This window comes from Pelobates fuscus, chromosome 7 (assembly GCF_036172605.1).
Source record: "Pelobates fuscus isolate aPelFus1 chromosome 7, aPelFus1.pri, whole genome shotgun sequence".
Lineage (NCBI taxonomy): Eukaryota > Metazoa > Chordata > Amphibia > Anura > Pelobatidae > Pelobates > Pelobates fuscus.
Genome location: NC_086323.1, coordinates 36,878,859 through 36,899,964, shown reverse-complemented (window position 1 = coordinate 36,899,964; position 21,106 = coordinate 36,878,859). Strand labels below are relative to the sequence as shown.

General features: G+C 43.0%; 1 protein-coding gene across 1 annotated transcript; it reads right to left on the bottom strand.

The window, feature by feature from the left end:
• Positions 1-13,996: 13,996 nt before the first annotated feature.
• Positions 13,997-20,100, bottom strand: TYW3 (tRNA-yW synthesizing protein 3 homolog). The gene is made up of 6 exons (XM_063427229.1): positions 19,608-20,100; positions 18,120-18,200; positions 17,907-18,005; positions 16,473-16,544; positions 14,614-14,747; positions 13,997-14,354 (listed from the first exon to the last, which is right to left on the bottom strand). The coding sequence occupies exons 1-6, from the start codon at positions 20,004-20,006 to the stop codon at positions 14,159-14,161; spliced, it is 981 nt and encodes a 326-aa protein (XP_063283299.1). The 5' UTR covers positions 20,007-20,100; the 3' UTR covers positions 13,997-14,158.
• Positions 20,101-21,106: the final 1,006 nt, after the last annotated feature.

Sequence of the window (21,106 nt, the reverse complement as noted above, 5' to 3'; positions counted from 1 at the left end):
CACACACAAACACACACTGCACTCATACACACACGCTGCATTCATTATATACACACACTGTAAATAAATATTCAATTAATATACTTTTTTTAGGATCTAATTTTATTTAGAAATTTACCAGTAGCTGCTGCATTTCCCACCCTAGTCAATAAGTTTTTTCCAGTTTTTGGGGGTAAAATTAGGGGCCTCGGCTTATATTCGGGTCGGCTTATACTCGAGTATATACGGTATATATAAATGAGTCAAAGGTAATCCCAAGACAGAGTGTTTACCAGAAAGTGCTTGAGGTTTATTAACTTTCACTGAGAGTGACAGCAGAGGATATGTTTTATAAGGAGGGGAAGATAAAAAGCTCAGTTTTGGAAACATTGAGTTTTTGAAAGAGAAATCGAATAGAAAGAAGAGAAACAGCTGGTGAAACATTTCTAGAAAAATTCCTAATACATCGGGAGGAGAGGTATGTCTGAGTATCATTGGCACGTATAGATGGTTCTGGAATTTACACAAACTTATATGTTTGCCAATAAGGACAGTATAGAGAGAGAAAAGATGGGGGCTCAAAGATAGAGCATTGAGAGACACAAGGACAGAATAATGAAGGTCAAGGGTGTGCAGAAGCAATTGTATGAAAAAAAAAAACCAAATAGGGCACTATAGCCACCAAAACATCTTTAGCTTATTGAAGCAGTTTTGGTGGATAGATCCAGCCCCTGCAGTCCCACTGCTCAATTCTCTGTAATTTAGACGTTAAATCACTTTGTTTATACAGCCCTAGTCACACCTCCTTGCATGTGACATACACAGCCTTCCTAAACACTTCCTGTAAAGAGTCATCTAATGTTTATATTTTCTTTATTGCAAATTTAGAATTCCTTATCTCCTACTCTGTTAATAGCTAGACCCTGTAATAGTCTCCTGCATGTGATTAGAGTTAAATTTACAGAGCAAGAGATAACAACTTTTAAAGTAAGTTCTGATTGGAAATTAAATAATGTTATCATGTAGTCTATGGTGAGGTGTGATTAGGACTCCATATACAGAAACAAAAATCATTTAACTCCTAAATGACAGTGAGACTTAAGAGCATGATCTATACACAAAACCTGCCTCATTAAGCTAAACTTGTTTTGGTGGCTCTAGCATCCCTTTGAGCTAGAAAGGTATATAGGACAATTGTGAGATAGGGTAACCATACCAAACAGATAATTATTAGTATTTTATAGCGCCAATATATCCCACAGTACTATACAATTTACAACACTTACTGGTGAGGTGGTCTGACTGGCTGATAAACTGTTCTTAAAGAATACACAGTGTAGCGGAGGTGTAATATAAAAATCAATATCTCCACTGGTGGACTGTAGAACATCAAAAAGAAGCGCAGTGTAGCAATATAATCCAAATTCCCCAATAACCGGATGATACACAGTTCTGGGAGTCAACTGATTTTTATTCCGCCACAGCTGGCTTTTATGCAACTCCCCATGCAAGGGTTTTCTTAATTTAAATTCCAGGGCTTTCCACTGGAGGATCTTGCGGAAGACAGGGGACAAAGCAACCTTTCCCAAACTTCTCCTCTGTACCTGGGAGATAATTGAGTAAGAACAACTCTTTAATTACATTATCTCCCACGTACAGAAAATATACAATATTTATAAACCCTCATAAAACCTATTAATATCGCTTAGAACTCCACGAAAGATACTTTACAGAATAGCAGGGATCTGAGCGCCCACTTTATCGAAATATCACTCAGATCCGTTCGGTAGTTTAGGAATGCCATTCGAGTGAAGTTTAGATCACGAGGTGAAACCCCCAAATCATTCCAGATGGTTTTGGGGTTTGACCGGTCTTAACCCCTATATTGAAAATAGAAACGAAAAATTCAAAACGCTCTCACGCAAAATAGTTTTAAGCATGAGTGTTTAGCTAGAGAAATAGTTAACAATGTTAAATATTCACTTAACCAAATAGTAAAGAGAGCGGGTGTCTTTTATCAAAGCCTGTTGGCTAAACCTCTGACTGATATATGGAAATCATGATAGTAGTACCCTTTCAAAATCTGGATTTATTTATTTATTTGCCAATGTAGGGGGATTATCTAAATATCAGGATACCATATTAAGAAGTGCAAATTGTCACACTGTTAAGATGCAAGTTAGGTGAGATGGTTTTGTATGTTAATTACCAGAATAATGTGGATATCTGTCTCCAATATGTGGGGATGTTCCACCAGAATATTCAGGTAAGTATAATCATGGGCTGCAGTTATATATATATATATATATATATATACAGATCTACTAATACAGATCTACTAATACAGATCTACTAATATATATACAGAACTACTAATAGTTCTCATTCCTGTTTAGATGTGTGTATATATATATATATATATATATATATATACATACACATCTAAACAGGAATGAGAACTATTAGTAGATCTGCCACAAATTCAATTAAAGGTGGACCTAATATACCTTTTAACACTACTCAGGGTTAAGTGGTTAGATTAGATAGGATGATAAAAATGGTCACATCCAAATATATGCAAATATTAAAAAGTTAAAAATTTTCCTTTTTAGTCTCTATTTATGTGTTGCCAAATGTATCAATTGCTTCACATATATAGTTGCAAAATGCTGCAGCATAGTGACCTAACGTTGTTATAGTAGACAGAGGAGTGAGAAAAAGAAAAGTGAAGTGCTATAAAATCAGGGCCGGACTGGCCTACCGGGATACCGGGAAATTTCCCGTTAGGCCGCCAGCCCTGGGGCCGCTTTGACATGTGGCTGCACTCAGCCACAAGACATGAAAACATTTTTTTTAGTTTGCTTATGCGGCCGTGCGGCCGCAGCCACACCTGCGCCGGCCGCTGCTTGCTGTGCGAGGGCACAGCTACTTCCTGTCAGCCGCCGGATGTGAGTGGCAAATGACGACATGACGTCACATCCGGCGGCTGCGCGGCGGCGGCTCTACAGATACTGCATCGCGGCCTCTCATCCCTGAGCTGTCGTAAAGGTAAGAATAAGGGGGCTTGGGGCACCTATTGTATTGTGTATTGGGGAGGGGAGGGGTTGGTCAGTAATGTATTTGGGGAGGGGGGGTCAGTAATGTATTGGGGGGCAGTAATTTGTTGGGGAGGGGGGGGGCAGTAATTTGTTGGGGAGGGGGGGCAGTAATTTGTTGGGGGGGGCAGTAATTTGTTGGGGAGGGGGGAGAGTAATTTATTGGGGAGGGGGGCAGTAATTTATTGGGGAGGGGGGGCAGTAATTTATTGGGGAGGGGGGGCAGTAATGTGTTGGGGAGGGGAGGGGGGGCAGTAATGTATTGGGGGAGGGGAGGGGGGGTCAGTAATGTATTTGGGGAGGGGAGGCGGGTCAGTAATGTATTGGGGAGGGGGGCAGTAATGTATTGGGGAGGGGGAGCAGTAATGTATTGGGGAGGGGGGGTCAGTAATGTATTTGGGGAGGGGGGTCGGTAATGTATATGGGGAGGGGGGGTCAGTAATGTATATGGGGAGGGGGGTCAGTAATGTATATGGGGAGGGGGGGTCAGTAATGTATTGGGGAGGGGGGCAGTAATGTATTGGGGAGGGGGGCAGTAATGTATTGGGGAAGGGGGGCAGTAATGTATTGGGGAAGGGGAGGGCAGTAATGTATTGGGGAAGGGGGGGCAGTAATGTATTGGGGAAGGGGGGGCAGTAATGTATTGGGGAAGGGGAGGGCAGTAATTTATTGGGGAAGGGGAGGGCAGTAATGTATTGGGGAATGGGAGGGCAGTAATGTATTGGGGAAGGGGAGGGCAGTAATGTATTGGGGGGCAGTAATGTATTGGGGAGGGGAACAAGGGGGCAGTAATGTATTAGGGGAGGAGGGTCAGCAGTATATTAGAGGAGGGGGGTGACAGCAGTATATTAGGGGGAGGGGGTCAGCAGTGTATTAGATAGGGGGAGGGGGGGATGAGAAAGATCTGACTTGGGAATTTGAGATGAGGCAATGATTACAATTTTTACATTTATATTTGTGGCCCAATGTATATTTTATATATATATATATATAGATATATAGATATATAGATATAGATATATAGATATATACATACATATATATGTATAGATATATATATATATATATATATGTATCTATATCTATCTATCTATGTATATACATGTATATACATATGTAGATACATACATATGTAGATATATATATACATATATATGTACGTATATATATATATATATATATATATATATATATATATATATATGTGTGTGTGTGTGTGTGTAGAAGGAAATGTAAATAGAGGGGGCTACAGGGGTGAGGGAATTATATTTGTAATATATTTATTAGGAACTGTGGAGGGAAGGGTGTTGGATGAGAGCATTAAATATTATATTTATGGGGTAGGAACTGTATTATATATTTCTGGTTTAGTGCAGGGGTAGGTAACCTTCGACACTTTGTTTTTTGACTACATCTCCATTAAGGCTTGCAAAGCATCATGGGAGGTGTAGTCCACAACATCTGGAGTGGCAAAGGATGTCTACTCCTGGTTTAACCATTTAACCATTTGGTTTCCCCAGGCAGAAATAACCCCTTAAACTCTTAAAGGATCACTATAGTGTCAGGAAAACAAAGCGGTTTTCCTGACACTTTAGTGCCCTGAGGGTGCCCACACCCTCAGGGTCCCCCTTCCCGTGGCGCTGAAGGGGTTAAAATCCCTTCAGTTACTTACCTTAATCCAGCGCCAGGCTCCCTCGGCACTGGTGACCTCTCCTCCCTGTCTGACGTCAGCTCCCCCGTCCGACGTCACTGGAGCTGAATGCGCATGGCCGCGCGCGCATTCAAAGTGTCCATAGGAAAGCATTTCTCAATGCTTTCCTATGGACACTCTGCGCGATGGAGGCGAAATGTGCCTCCAGCGTCGCAGATGCGCCTCTAGTGTCTGTCCGAAGACAGCCACTAGAGGCTGGATTAACCGCAAATGTAAACATAGCAGTTTCTCTGAAACTGCTTTGTTTACATGTGAAGGGTTAAAACCTTAGGGACATTGCACCCAGGCCACTTCATTCAGCTGAAGTGATCTGGGTGACTATAGTGTCCCTTTAACGCTGTTACGGCGTTATATGCCGTCCGCATTTTAATGGGCTGTTAAGCTGAATTCTGATGACTCCGCAATGCTATGGGGCTGGTATGTAATTTTTTCCAGGGCTGGTTTTCATACCCAGTCCGGCCCTGTATAAAATTATATCATATTTAAGTCTGCATGATATGTAAGTGTGCGCATGCGTGTGTGTGCCGTCACCCGGAAGTATTACAAAGACTTAGCACCCGGCACCTAAAGTCATTAGGTTAAATCCAACCCCTCTTTTTTTGTATATATATATATATATTCTATACAATGTTAAACACAAATCTGCACACCAGTCAAGCCATAAAACTTGCGTTTCCCACAGAAATCACAAATTTGCAGTGATGTTACTACCACAAAGGATTCTGGGTGGGCATATGCAAATTAGCTCAACAAGGAATCACATTTTTGCCTCATTTTACTTTAAACATGGATTCCTTTGTGTCTGTGTTTGCTGTATATAACAGCTAGGAAACACGACTTAGGAAAAGATGCAAAGCCAGTGAACCACTCATGACATGCGCACAGTCGTTATTCGGTTTGTGGCATTTTTCCCTTAAACAACCCCCCAAAAAACACAGACACGAATTTCTGTTGGAAATATAAAAGTCCACAGCTTTATTTTATTGTAATCAACAAACAAGATAACAAATTGGGGTCATTGCCGTATAATAATAATTTACTACCACCCCCTTCCGTACAGCATTACCCCTGGCAATGACCCCATACCATAAACAATATATAACAATATAAATAACACATAATATATAACACACAGCCTACCAAAGAGGCCCCATAACCATAACTTTCTTAACTGTAGGGGTGTACTGAGACACCCCTACACCACCAGGTTCGGAGCCACCGATGAGCTCGAACCAACAGACCACTTACAACTCTGGCCTAATTCAGCCTAACCTTAGCCTAGCCACTTGATACTCCTCTTCCATCCCAATTACCCTAGCCCTATCCCGCCGCTGTGACCAAACGGGAACTGTTACAGAACCCAGGGAGGGTGGGAGGGACAATTAACAGGTAAGTGCAGATTCTGATTAAAATGGCCACTTGCTAAAATGGCCGCTTAATATACTCCCACTTTCCCCACCCCTTATTACAACCCCTTACTAATTACCCACCCCTAAATCTTTAGCTCCACCTGCCTACTCCTTGGCTCTGTCAAGGCCCATTCCCCTGACTGCGCTGATCCATGGGCTTCATGTACAGCGGTTTGATTGTTAATGCAACTCATCAGCATGAGGTTGGTTACTGGCTTCCTATTGAGGCTTGGTAGTGCTTGCGAAGCAAAAAACAAAAAAGTTATCATTGTTAATGCAAATCATCAGCCATAACATTTTTGTTTTTTGCTTGCTGTTCTATGTTAAATTTTGTATATATAGTGTATTAATATTGTTTTTGTATTTTATTGTACCCTATAGTGTCAATTCTGTTTTGTGGAACCAGGACATACTTGAAAACAAGAGAAATATCAGTTGTATCTTTTCTGGTAAAATATTTTATAAATAAATACCGTATATACTCGAGTATAAGCCGAGTTTTTCAGCCCATTTTTTGGGCTGAAAAACTCCAACTCGGCTTATACTCGAGTCACTGTCTGTATTATGGCAATTTGCATTGCCATAATACAGACCGGGGGAGAGGGGTGCTGGCAGAGCTGTAACTTACCTGTTCTGCAGCTCCTGTCAGCTCTCTCCTCCTCCGCGCCGTCCGTTCAGCACCTCGGTCAGCTCCCAGTGTAAGTCTCGCGAGAGCCGCGGCTCTCGCGAGACTTACACTGGGAGCTGACAGAGGGAGCTGCACAGACCGCGCGGAGGAGGAGAGAGCTGACAGGAGCTGCAGAACAGGTAAGTTACAGCTCTGCCAGCCCCCCTCTCCCCCCACTGAACTGCCAATGACACTGTACCACCAGGGAAGGAGCCCCCCTCCCTGCCATATATCAAGCAGGGAGGGGGGACGAAAAAAAATAAATATATAAATAAAATAAAAAATAATAATAATAAAAAAAAAAATTAATAACAAAAAAAAGGGGGATAAGGACCACTATGGGAGGGAGGGGGGGTATAAGGACCACTATGGGAGGGAGGGGGGGGGGGTAAGGACCACTATTGGAGGGAGGGGGGTATAAGGACCACTATGGGAGGGAGGGGGGGTATAAGGACCACTATGGGAGGGGGTGGGATAAGGACCACTATGGGAGGGAGGGGGGTATAAGGACCACTATGGGAGGGAGGGGGGTATAAGGACCACTATGGGAGGGAGGGGGGTATAAGGACCACTATGGGAGGGAGGGGGGTATAAGGACCACTATGGGAGGGAGGGGGGGGGTATATGGACCACTATGGGAGGGATGGGGGGGGATAAGGAACATTATGGGAGGGAGAAGGGGGATAAGGGCCACTATGAGAGGGAGGGGGTGGGATAAGGACCACTATGGGAGGGGAGGGGGAAGTAAGGACCACTAGGGGAGGGGAGGGTAAGGACCACTAGGGGAGGGGTGAGTCAGGACCACTGGGGGGGGGGGGGTGAAGGAACACGGGGGTGGGGAGGTAAGGACCACTGAGGGAGGAGGAGGGGAAGTCAGGACATATGGGGGGGGGGAGGGGGCGGCAAAAAAATGTTTGCCTACGGCGGCAAATATCCTTGCACCGGCCCTGCACACACTGCATTCACACACTGCATTCATACACACACACACTGCACTCATACACACGCTGCACTCATACACACACGCTGCACTCATACACACACGCTGCACTCATACACACACACATACGCACACACTGCATTCATTATACACACACTGTAAATAAATATTCAATTAATATATTTTTTTTAGGATCTAATTTTATTTAGAAATTTACCAGTAGCTGCTGCATTTCCCACCCTAGTCTTATACTCGAGTCAATAAGTTTTCCCAGTTTTTTTGGATAAAATTAGGGGCCTCGGCTTATATTCGGGTCGGCTTATACTCGAGTATATACGGTAATGTGCTGATACGGATGCACTATTTTCATGCCAAAGAGACTGTTATCACCACAAACAAAAAGAGCAAAGATCTGCCTGCTACCTATAGAGGGACAACTATCTTCGCGGATGTCTCGGCATATACCCTGAAGTGCCGGCGGGAATTCAGGGCGATCACCACACAGCTGAGAGAGCTTCATCTTCCCTTCAGGTAGGGGTATCCCACTAAGCTCCTGGTATCCAAAGAAGGAAAAACCATCAGCATTGCGACACCGGAGGACAGAGAACGCATACTGCGATCCTGGGACATTGCACCATTAGATCAACCCAGTCCAGAGACCCAGTTTCGTGGAGTGTCGTCGGTAGGGACGTGTTAGCCGGGAGGCAAACAAGGCATTTGCCTTGGGCGGCATTTTCTAGGGGGGGGGGGGGGCAAAAGAAGCTGCCCCCAAATGCCCTGTGCAAATACCTTGTTAGCCTGGCGGCTAACTAAAAATCCGGTCAGGCGGGCGGCGCTGACGAGGGAGCACTGATTAGTGAGCTCTCTGCTCAGCTCCCTTGCACGCTGCAGAGTGATGCTGGTCACCTGGAGCCAGAATATGCTGTCATATTCCGGCTCCCAGCATCACTCTGTGCCGCCCAGCAGCCCCACTGGACCCCAAGGAAAGGTAGAACCCCCCCCCCCCGCATTCCCAAAGGCTTGAAAGGGGATTTTTTTTTTTAAAAAGTGAGTGTGTTAATGTGTGTGTGTGTCTGTTAGTGAGTGTGTCTGTTAGTGAGTGTATATGCCTGTGTTAGTGAGTGTGTCTGTTAGTGTGTTAGTAAGTGAGTGTGTGTGTGTCTCTATTAGTGAGTGTGTGTATGTGTGTGTCTTTTAGTGAGTGCATGTCAGGGAGTGTGTTACGGTGTGTGTGTCTGTTAGTTTGTGTGTGTCTGTTATTGAGAGTGTATGCGTGTCAGTGAATGTGTGTTTGCTAGTGACTGTATGTGTTTGTTAGTGAGTATGTATGTCTGTTAGCTAGTGTATGCATTTCTGTCAGTGAATGTGTGTGTGTGTGTATTTAGATGGCGTTGCAGGGGGGAAGAGGGGAAGGGCTGCGGGGGTGGGGGGATGCACCTGAGTTTTGTCATGCCTAGGGCAGCACAAAACCAGGATACACCACTGGTCGCCTGAGTGGAAGAAGGCAAGGAAAAGAAGATAGGACATTTGGACTAAGTGTATACATCCTAGCACTCCTTGTTGCTACACTCCTTGATGTTCAGAACTCACTGGGTCAGGGTAACGTAAATGTATGAAAGGTGGTCAAGTAGTATCGGGGGATAGTGGGAGATCAAATAGCATCTGATCACATGTCCAAGAGGGGCCTAAGTCCATAGCTAGACACCACAAACGTGGATGTTTTTGGGATATTCCACTAACCAAAAAACAAAACACGTAACCAACCAACCACCAAAAAAAAAAAAGTATAACACTGTAACGGAACTGCTGGCACCCCGACTGGGTACCTTCCGTTGACGGATGCGCCTAGTGCTTCCCGAGGGCTCCAAGCACTCCACTCCTCTCTTAAAGGACCACTCTAGGCACCCAGACCACTTCAGCTTAATGAAGTGGCCAGGGTGCCAGGTCCAGCTAGGGTTAACCCATTTTTTTAAATAAACATAGCAGTTTCAGAGAAACTGCTATGTTTATTAATGGGTTAAGCCTTCCCCCAAATCCTCTAGTGGCTGTTTCATTGACAGCCGCTAGAGGCGCTTGTGTGATTCTCACTGTGAAAATCACAGTGAGAGCACGCAAGCATCCATAGGAAAGCATTATAAATGCTTTCCTATGCGACCGGCCGAAATGCGCGCGCAGCTCTTGCCGTGCGTGCGCATTCAGCCGACGGGGCGGAACGGAGGCGGAGAGCTCCCCACCCAGCGCTGGAAAAAGGTAAGTTTTACCCCTTTTCCCCTTTCCAGAGCCGGGCGGGAGGGGGACCCTGAGGGTGGGGGCACCCTCAGGGCACTCTAGTGCCAGGAAAACTAGTGTTTTCCTGGCACTAGAGTGGTTCTTTAAATCCAGAGAGCAGGAACAGGAACAAACTTCTACCAGAGATTAGTGATTATACCCTGAGGAGTATAGTGATTATAGCAATCCCCAGAGTGTAGTTCTCCAATCCCCCAAACATGAGCCGAAACTTCATGAAGGTACAAGATGATCTGTTTAATGTGCACAAAGGTATTTCTTTTATACACATTTTCAGGCCAGAGGCATACCCCCTGTACCTGGTGGTAAACTGGGACAAAAGGGGCACAAACCAATGGGAACAATAATTAACACAGTAACACTCCCACATACACAAAAAAAATATTTAAAAAAATCCCTCCCTCCCCTCTATCCTGGAGATAATTGGCTTAAAGTGGCACTGTCATGCCGAACTTACCTTTCCCCAATCGATTCCTCTTCTCTCCCTCTCTCAGGATCTGTTCTTCATTTCTTCCTGTCTGCTCTAGTTTTCTTTAAAAAATTAAGACAAAGTAGGGACTGTTTCTCTTCTGGAGGTTTCCTACGCCATGACCAGCGGAGGAGCAAAGTGTGCTTCGTTTCTGGTGGTCTGAGCAATTTTCCCATAATCCTTAGCTTTCCTCTCTGTTCCCGCGATGCTTCCTGTCAGTATTGCCGAACGTCATGTCATTTAGACAGAACGCCGTCAAAACTGCCGAATTGCATCCTAACAGAATGAGAACAGTTTCTCCATTCGTGTTAGAACGCAATTTGGGACTTTGTTCGTATCGGAATTTCATTAGAATGAATGAAACTCTGATCCTATTCGTGCTGTGGCTGCATTTTGCAGCCGCTTAGTAGATAGCTCCATAATTCCCGCGGTAATAGGGAGCTATCTACGAAAAGGCTGAAAGACCTCAATTGGTCTTTCAGCCACATTTACTAATACTAAGTAAAGATGACTTAGTATTAGTAAATTCTGCCCCTACACGCTATACCGTGAGTAGGGGGCATGTCTAGTAAACAGTGAGCAGCCAGTGGTGGGACCTAATGTTCTCCCTTTTGGCCCCCACCCCTGAGCGGTGGGTGGGGGCCCTAAATTATAATAAATGGGGGGAACTATTGTCCTCCCCCTCGGCCACCACCCCTGCGCAGTGGGTGGGGGCCTAAAATAACAATGAGGAGGAGGGGCCTAACTGAGCGGCGGGTGGGGGGCCTAAATTAAAATTCCCCCTGCCTCACCTGTACTTGGACCCACTCTCTTTAATAATTTTATTAGTGATATTGCTGAAGGTCTTGATTGTAAGGTATGTCTTTTTGCTGATGATACTAAAATTTGCAACAGGGTTAATGTTCCCGGAGGGATAAGCCAAGTGGCAAATGATTTAGATAAATTAGAAAAATAGTAAGAGCTGTGGCAACTGACATTTAATGTGGATAAGTGAAAGACAATGCATCTTTGACGTAAAAACCCAAGGGCAAAGTACAGAATATTTGATACCCTACTAACCTAAATATCTGAGGAAAGGGACTTAGGGGTGATTATTTCTGATGACTTAAAGGTAGGAAGACAATGTAATAGAGCCGCAAGGAAATCCTAGCAGAATCCTTGGTTGTATAGGGAGATGTATTAGCAGTAGAAAAAGAGAAGTGCTCATGCCATTGTACAGAACACTGGTGAGAGCTCACTTGGAGTATTGTTCGCAGTACTGGAGACCGTATATCCAGAAGGATATTGATACTTTAGCGAGAGTTCAGAGAAGGGCTACTAAACTGGTTCATGGATTGCAGGATAAAACTTACCAGGAAAGGTTAAAGGATCTTAACATGTATAGCTTGGAGGACAGGGGGGATATGATAGAAACATTTAAATACATAAAGGGAATCAACACAGTAAAAGGAGGAGACTGTATTTAAAAGAAGAAAAACTACCACAACAAGAGGACATAGTATTAAATTAGAGGGGCTAAGGTTTAAAAATATCAGGAAGTATTACTTTACTGCGAGGGTAGTGGATGCATGGAATAGCCTTCCAGCTGAAGTGGTTGAGGTTAACACAGTGTAAGCATGCAGGGGATAGACATAAGGCTATCCTAACTAGATAAGGCCAGGGACTAATTAAAGTATTTAGAAAATTGGGCAGACTAGATGGGCTGAATGGTTCTTATCTGCCGTCACATTCTATGTTTCTAGAGAACAGTCTACAGATTAAACAACATCCAAACCTCCAAAAAGTGGAGCGTGAAACAAATGTACAACAACTATCGATTCAAGGCACCAAATGCCACCTAGGATGCTACATTGGGGAAACCACCCAGCCATTAATTGCTAGAATGAATATGCACAGACACTCTATTAAACACCACAAAGAAGAATCCTACTGCACTCCTGTGGGACACCACTTTGCCCAGCCTGGTCACTCACTGAAGGACCTAAAAATCTAAGTACTGAAAGGGTTTTTTTAAAATACCCAAGAAAGAAAAACTTTTGAAGCCAGAATGATCCGATTGTTTAACAGCAAGAATAGAGGACTAAATATTGATTTGGGTTTCCTGTCCCACTACCAACACTTTACATGAACACTCCCCCACTTTATCTTACTGTACCGTCATATGTATCAACATTTAAAAAATGCATTCCAATATGTTTATTCTATCTATATACAAAGTACTATGTGTAGACCTATGCATGTATGCTTATATATGTGACTGTGCATTTGTACTTATGTATGAGTTCATATGTACGCATATACATATATATTTGTGCATGTGTGGATGTATGTGTAGGTGTGCATGTACATATATTTGGGCATTTGGTTGTATATATATATATATTGTTGTATGTATTGGTGTGTATGTGCATGTGTATGCTGGATATAGGCCTACATGCATATCCTGTAACTCTTGTATGGGAATTCATGCATGCTTAAATATAAAGTAATTATTTTTCTTTATTTTTACTCCCCCTTTCTAGCACCATCTTATGCAAACTCGGTTTGTTTGTTTTTCTCTCTCTTGCCCTCACTCTGATCTTCACACAAGATATTTACGACCCTTTGCAAGAATGGGGTCTATTTTCTAACAAACCTGTGTCTTATCAGCTCTCATGTCCCTTCAACCCCTGTATCACAACTCATCTTTGAATTCTATGCGTCTTTCTCTGAAATACTTTAGACTTGAGAAATGGAGGTTCTCACGAAAGGTTGTCATTACAAAAACTGTTAGTCCAATAAAAAAAATTACAAATATAAAAAAAAAAAAAAAATCCACAAGAGAAGCACTCACCTGAACAAGATCCAGCGCACTCACTCATTTAATAAACAGCAATTTTAAAGCTCACAGAATTCAAACACCTAACCTAGGCGTGCGCACGCATGCACGCACGCACACGCACACACACACACACCTATTTAGACAAGTTTTAAATGACAAACCTTATATTAAAAACCTGCATTGTTTAATGGCATTTCTAACCACTTACGCATGATAACATCACTTAAATAGTTCTAATAGGTTCCCGTTCCTCTGCATGCAATGCTTGTTCTGATGTTACGGCTGTCCAGATCCTATGTGATGTTAGCAATGACGGCTGAGTGTCCTGGAAACCGTTTTGAAAATCTGTTTTGGATTAGTGAATGACAAGGTAAACCAGCACTGAAACATTAATCATTTGGGAGTAAAATTGAAAGAAAAGAAACACATGTTGAGATGGAGATGATATCAAAAGAAATATTTTATGTTTTGCAGTCAATGGCACTGCAGCATTCTGTATTGAAAATTATATTTACACATTCGCTAAAGCAAGAACATGTGGCACTAAGGGGTCTTGTTATTGACAATCCAGGTATATTGGATTTTTAGCAATGATTTGACGAAGGTCCACAAGAATATAAATAAAAATTCAGTCTTCAGTTTTGCTGTATTAACATTTGTAGGATTAAACACGGTCCCATTTAGGTGTTTGGTTATATATATAGTTGTAAATATATACGCATTTATTTTTTGCAGAGTGAACGTGTTTCAGGATGTCAAAAGTATTAGTCCTGGTGTTTTTTCAACAGGCATCATAGAGTGTTATCAATTCCTCAGGATCGTCACATTCCTCCTCTACATTTGAGGAACAGTCTGATTTGCGGTTCTCTGCTTTGTTCCTCCTCCTGCGGCGTGTGTATACTGAGCTTGCAGGTGGCATCTCGCAGTTGCTTGTATTCTCTTTATTTTGTAATGCATGTACAAGGCTACTGTGAAACCTGTGTGTACAAGATTAAAGATGGTTTTATTAGAGGGCAAGTGCAAACAGAATCCTTAAAAAAAAAAAAAATAAATAAATAGTTCTTACGGTCAAACTCAAGCACAATTAAAAAAAAAAAAAAAAAACTTAAATGTTCGTTAGGGGAATATTATGTCCCACATTAACCAAGTTAATTCACATAAAATGACATGCAAAATAAGTATACTAGCACCACCAGGGGGCAAAAAATAGCTACAATAATATTTAAGCTTACCAACCTTGCAATTCTACGAAAATTTTCTTCCATCTTTTGATTTGCAGTTTGGACAACATGTGTAATATATTCATTACTAACCAAACACTTCCCTTTAAAGCACAGTGGGACTTCCAAACAATGGGTGCTTCGGACAGCCTTTAAGAAACCCAACAAATAAATTATCAAATGATGCACATTAGAGAACATAGATATCACATTCACACGGACAAACTTGAAGAAAAATAAACCTGCATACTGTACATTCTTGTGCCACTTTATATTCATTTGGATATAATTTCACTCAGGTCAATCTCTTCCATTCAGCTTGAAATACATTTTTAAAAGCTTTGTACATATAGGGTTAATTTAGAAACATAGAATGTGACGGCAGATAAGAACCATTCGGCCCATCTAGTCTGCCTAATTTTTTAAAATACTTTCATTAGTCCCTGGCCTTATCTTATAGTTAGGATAGCCTTATGCCTACCCCACGCATGCTTAAACTCCTTTACTGTGTTAACCTCTACCACTTCAGCTGGAAGGCTATTCCATGCATCCACTACCCTCTCAGTAAAATAATACTTCCTGATATTATTTTTAAACCTTTGTCCCCCTAATTTAAGACTATGTCCTCTGGTTGTGGTAGTGGTTTCTTCTTTTAAATATAGTCTCCTCCTTTACTGTGTTGATTCCCTTTATGTATTTAAATGTTTCTATCATATCCCCCCTGTCTCGTCTTTCCTCCAAGCTATACATGTTAAGATCCTTTAACCTTTCCTGGTAAGTTTTATCCTGCAATCCATGAACCAGTTTAGTAGCCCTTCTCTGAACTCTCTCTAAGGTATCAATATCCTTCTGAAGATACGGTCTCCAGTACTGCGTACAATACTCCAAGTGAGGTCTCACCAGTGTTCTGTATAATGGCATGAGCACTCTTTCTACTGCTAATACCTCTGCCCTATTAACTAGTTCAATCTCAAGTGACGCTATCCTAATGTATTAGTTAGCAGTCTAAATGAGATAAATATAGTTTATTCTATCAAGTGTAGTCATCCTGCTCTTTGACCTCTGGAGGAGGACAGATTATATACACATTTCTGGGGGCCATTTTGTTTTTCAACATGTGAAGAAAATTGGTCTTTTACAGGTGGTGACTAATTCTCAATAATTATTCATACATTGCAAGAATCAATAGGCCTGGATTATTGTGCAGAGCTTAGCAGAGATAGGCACTAGTGGCTTTTCCACTATATATTCTCACTAGTGATCGCGTTGGGCGAACATATGCGATTTCCGGTCCGCCCCCTATACATCATCATTGAGTAAACTTTGACCCGGAACCTCACAGTCAGCAGACACATCCGGGGAGGGAGGGTCTACTGCTGATTGGCTGGAATGTGTCTGCTGACTGTGAGGTTCCGGGTCAAAGTTTACTCAATGATGACGTATAGGGGGCGGACCGGAAATCACATATGTTCGCCCAACGCGAACACGCTATTGTTCGCCGGCAGACAGTTCGGCACATCTCTAATTCTCACACTAATAAAGTCACAACACGTGCTGTAATGGCATGAAGCTCAGGTTTTATTGACTGTTCTATAAACAAACAATGTCAGAGGATAATTTCACTTATGGTGACACAAATAAGTGTTGGTGATCTTGCACCCAGTTATGTACAGATTTCTCTTCTACACAAGGTATAGGCAATCTTGGGTACCCCAGATGCTGTGGACTACATCTTCCATAATGCTGGCACAGCATACGGGGAGATGTAGTCCACAGCATTTTGTGCCAATACAAAAAGTGATATATTCCTTGAGAACAAAATGTGCAAAGACAGGTTCAGATGGAATATTGCTAACAGTAAAACAAGGCACTCACCATAATAATCCTGCCTTTCTTGCCAACAGTGATTCCAGAATTTCTAAATCCAGAATTTATTGACACACTGTGCTGAAAGAGAGAGAGTTACACGATTACTCCACGCAACTATACACAAGAAGGCATTGATACAGTATAAGGTCATACTGCACTTTGTTTTGTTTTTTTATAATTCACATCAACTAGCAGTTTCTGCTTTTTAATGAAATTGAAATATTGTCTGCAGCAGAATCATGCAATTCTAATAAAAAGAAAAAAATGCCCTTAGAACAAAAATCCAGAGAATGACTGAGGGCACAGCCTGTTCCTGTATGCCGTCAATCACACAGGAATAGGAAAAAAAAAAAAAGGATTCAACAAGATTTTTTTGCTGCAGTTACAACCTGTGCTAAAGGGACACTCCATGCTGGAGTATAAACATTCATACACAATGCACTCCAAAATAAACTAAATAAAGCACGGATTTAAAAAAAAACAAACAAAAAAAAAACAAATGCATAATATTTACGCATTTGATCCCCAGGTTGCCAGTTCATGCAGGGAGCTGTGCTCTGATAAGCAACGGCCAGTCTTGGTGTCCCTTACCATGGCAGTCTATGTTTATCCCATAAACCTTTGAAAAGCAATACTTTATGGGCCTAGAAGTAGCTGCTGAAAATGGTAGTGCATTTGTAACTTTCTATAACCAATTAGAAAAGACAAGGACATTCTTAGCACAATATGCTATTCACCTTGGATAACAACTGGCAGCTAGCTTTATAAGCTGAATTTAAAACACATATTCTTCTCTAGTGTGGGAGATATTTAAAAGCCAACTGAATTTCAAGAAAATATAAATCTGTAGAAAAAAAGGGTCCAGGTTTAGGAGCCGTCATGATGAAAGGGTCAGTAAGCACTTTGTATTATTCCACTGTAAGCCGCATTCATCTCTTAAGAGTGTTTGCCATATAGTGAACCCAGGGGTACATAAAATGGAATGCAGCTGTGGTTTGCATGCTTCCTTTAAAAAAGCACTTCCACTCGACCTATGTGATGAATGGAACTGTAGGTGGGTGTAAAATAAATATTTCCCATGAATTTCTGCTGAACAAAAAGGTTTATGGGACAATATCACTTCTCATAGGTCCAGAATAAGACACTTAATGACTACAGTGTCTCATCCTGAGGTGCGAGTGGTCTGCCTACATCTGGAGTGCACCAAGGGACACTTACCAATATGTAGCTTTTTGCAAGACTCATAATGCATTACTTATATAATGAATTAAAAAAAAAAAAAGTATAAAATCAGTTTGTAACTAGATAATCTACTTAATGGTAGTTGTAAGGTAAATAAGGATTTAATTTACTTACCTTACAACTCCCTTTAGTTTTAGGCTTGAAATTCTGGCCATTCTGTTATAAATTACTGGAATGAAAGCAGGGTGAGCATCTTACTAGGAGCTGTGCATCTTCCAACGAACGACACTGGACGTGAAGAACAAACGGTTCAAACTTCAGAACGGCATTGCCGACAGCCTTCTGAAGACCTTCCACCTGCAAACAAGTTGGTATTAGTAAAAGCTCTAAAAACTATTGGTAATAAAATTGCTTCCACCACTTACTATTAAATCATGAGATTTGAGGGCGTTACTGTATTACAAGACTCACCACATCTTCAGTCTTACAGAGTTGATGGGTTACAAACAGCCAGGAACAGTTCTTTTTCTGTATTGTAGAAATATCAGGGTTCTAAGAGATAAAGAAAGTGGCAGTGGAATGAAAAGACTTTTACCATTACCCATATAATCCCCATTACATAAACTATTCTGGACTCGAGTCCATTATCTAGACAAATTATAGAAGCAGTCATGTATACAAAGCTATGTCAGGGAACAAACAATAATGGGTAAATGATCAGTAAGTGTAATTACAGAAATAAAGGAGTATTCTTAAGTAAATGGCAGTAAAAGGTGTATAACTTTGGTTATACAAGAAATTGAGCATACAGGGTAAGTCAGTAGATGTACCTATAAGAGATTGGGTTACAGGGTGAGTATTTAGGATTGCCTAAACAACCGAGTGTAAATGGTGTGGTCAATAAGGCTGATAATAGTATGTAGGGTAGAGGACTAGTAACCAGAGTTGCATAGTAAATAAGCATATAGGAACTGGTCAGTGGGTTACTGGTCAGATCAATGGGGGTACATTTATTTTAAGGTACAAGATCAGGTCAGTGGGCTATTTAGATCTTCAGGGGTACAAAGCCTTGTCAGTGGGATGCAGAAGTTATTAGTATTGTAGGGCTAGGTAAGTGGAGCAGGGTGTAAATACAGATATGACTGGGGGTGCAGGGCCAGGTCAGCAGTATACAGGGATTAGTGGGGGTGCAGGGCCAGGTCATTGGGGTACAGAGATTATTGTGGAGTGGTGCAATGTGAGTGACGTAGAGATTAAGGGGGTGAATTGCCTGGTGAGTGGGGTACAAAGATTATTGGGGTGAGGGGCCAGGATAGTGGGGTACACAGTATAGGGCTGCAATGCCCGGTCAGCGGGGTACAGAGAGTATAAGGGTGCGATGCCAGGTCAGTGGGGAACAGAGAGTATAGGGGTGCGATACCAAGTCAGTGGGGTACAGAGAGTATAGGGGTGCGATGCCAAGTCAGTGGGGTACAGAGAGTATAGGGGTGCGATGCCAAGTCAGTGGGGTACAGAGAGTATAGGGGTGCGATGCCAAGTCAGTGGGGTACAGAGAGTACAGGGGTGCGATGCCAAGTCAGTGGGGTACAGAGAGTATAGGGGTGCGATGCCAAGTCAGTGGGGTACAGAGAGTATGCGGTGCGATGCCAAGTCAGTGGGGTACAGAGAGTATAGGGGTGAGATGCCAAGTCAGTGGGGTACAGAGGGTATAGGGGTGAGATGCCAGATCAGTGGGGTACAGAGAGTATAGGGGTGCGATGCCAAGTCAGTGGGGTACAGAGAGTATAGGGGTGCGATGCCAGATCAGTGGGTTACATAGAGTATAGGGGTGCTATGCCAGGTCAGTGGGGTACAGAGAGTATAGGGGTGCTATGCCAGGTCAGTGGGGTACAGAGGCTATAGGGGTGCGATGCCAGATAAGTGGGGTACACAGTTTACTGGGGCTGCAGGGAAGGTCACCTCGTCCAGCAGGATAATTCTGCCCGAGCATGAGCTGGTGGTAAAGTAAGAATCTCGCAGGTTGATGAATCGCACGGTGTCTGCGATATCTGGATCCACGCTTCCTTTCTTACTAACATCCACCTTGCGTAAGGCCAGCAACTTCCACCGTGAGAACGGATCCCCCGAGTCCCCGGGGGTCTCCATGGAGGATGGGATATCAGGGGCCCCCGGGGTCTCCATGGAGTAGGGGTAACCAGGGGCCCCGGGGGAGTGTTCATCAGGGGCCCCCGGGGTCTCCATGGAGTAGGAGTTACCAGGGGCCCCGGGGGAGTGGTCCTCAGGGGCCCCTGGGGTCTCCATGGAGGAGTGGTTTTCGGGGGCCGACCCCCGTGGTGCAGAGGTAGTGTGTGAGTCCATCCACGAGCGATACGATAGAAAATTAAAGACCGATCGCACACGGATCGTTATGGCTCTGAGTTCATGTGTTCCACCTGCCCATGGGCGCAGCCATTTTTTTCTACGGAGACTCAAAGGGACCAAACTCTAACCTATCGGTGGATTTTACGTTTTGTACTTTAAATGCGGTGACCTCGCTATCATTAATAAGGGAGGAGGAAGCAAAATTAAGGTTTCGATGATAGTTTTTAGGGGGGGAACTCCTTAATTAGTTTCTACCAGAATCCAAGATGGCTGCTGAACCTTCATTCTGGAAGTCACGTGATCGGAATACCCAGTGGGTTTATGTTCTTGCAGTCACGTGATCAGAATGCCCTGCATGTCCTTGCAGTCACGTGTTGAGAATGCTTTGCAGGTCCATGCCCTGTGTTTCTATTACTCTGACCAAGAACTTATCTGGGTTTTGCCCATGTCAAAAGTAAATCATTTAACTGCCCCTCTCTTATTACTATGGGAGACAGAGCTACTACATTTTATTAATGCTGCCCAGACTGATTTTCCTCTCACACCTCACCCCTCTGTCAGTCCTTACATTGACTTCCTGTTTTCTATAGGAGTCAATTCACAGTGCTAACCCTTACCTATAAAGCACGGAATAATTCTAGCCCCTCTTATCTCTTCACAGATCCCTAGGTATGCCCCTTCTTGGTCTCTCCACTCTGCCCGTGACCTTCTCCTGTCCGCTGCTCGCACCCATACGGGAATGTGTGTCTGTCGGGCTGTCAGTGTGTGTGTGTGTGTGTGTCTGGCTGTCAGTGTGTGTCTGTGAGTGAGTGTATGTCTGTCAGTGTGTGTCTGAGTGATTGTGTGTGTCTGTGAGTGAATGTTTATGTCCGTGAGTGAGAGTGAGTATGTCTGTCAGTGTGTGTCTGTGAGGGAGCCTGTGTGTCTGAGTGATTGTGTGTTTCTGTTAGGGCGCCTGTGTGTGTGTGTCTGTGAGGGAGCCTGTTTGAGTGATTGTGTGTCTGTCAGTATGTGTGTGTCTGTCAGTGAATGTGTGTGTGTGTGTCAGTGAGTGAGTGTGTGTCTGCGTCATTGTGTGTATATGTCAGCGTGTGTCT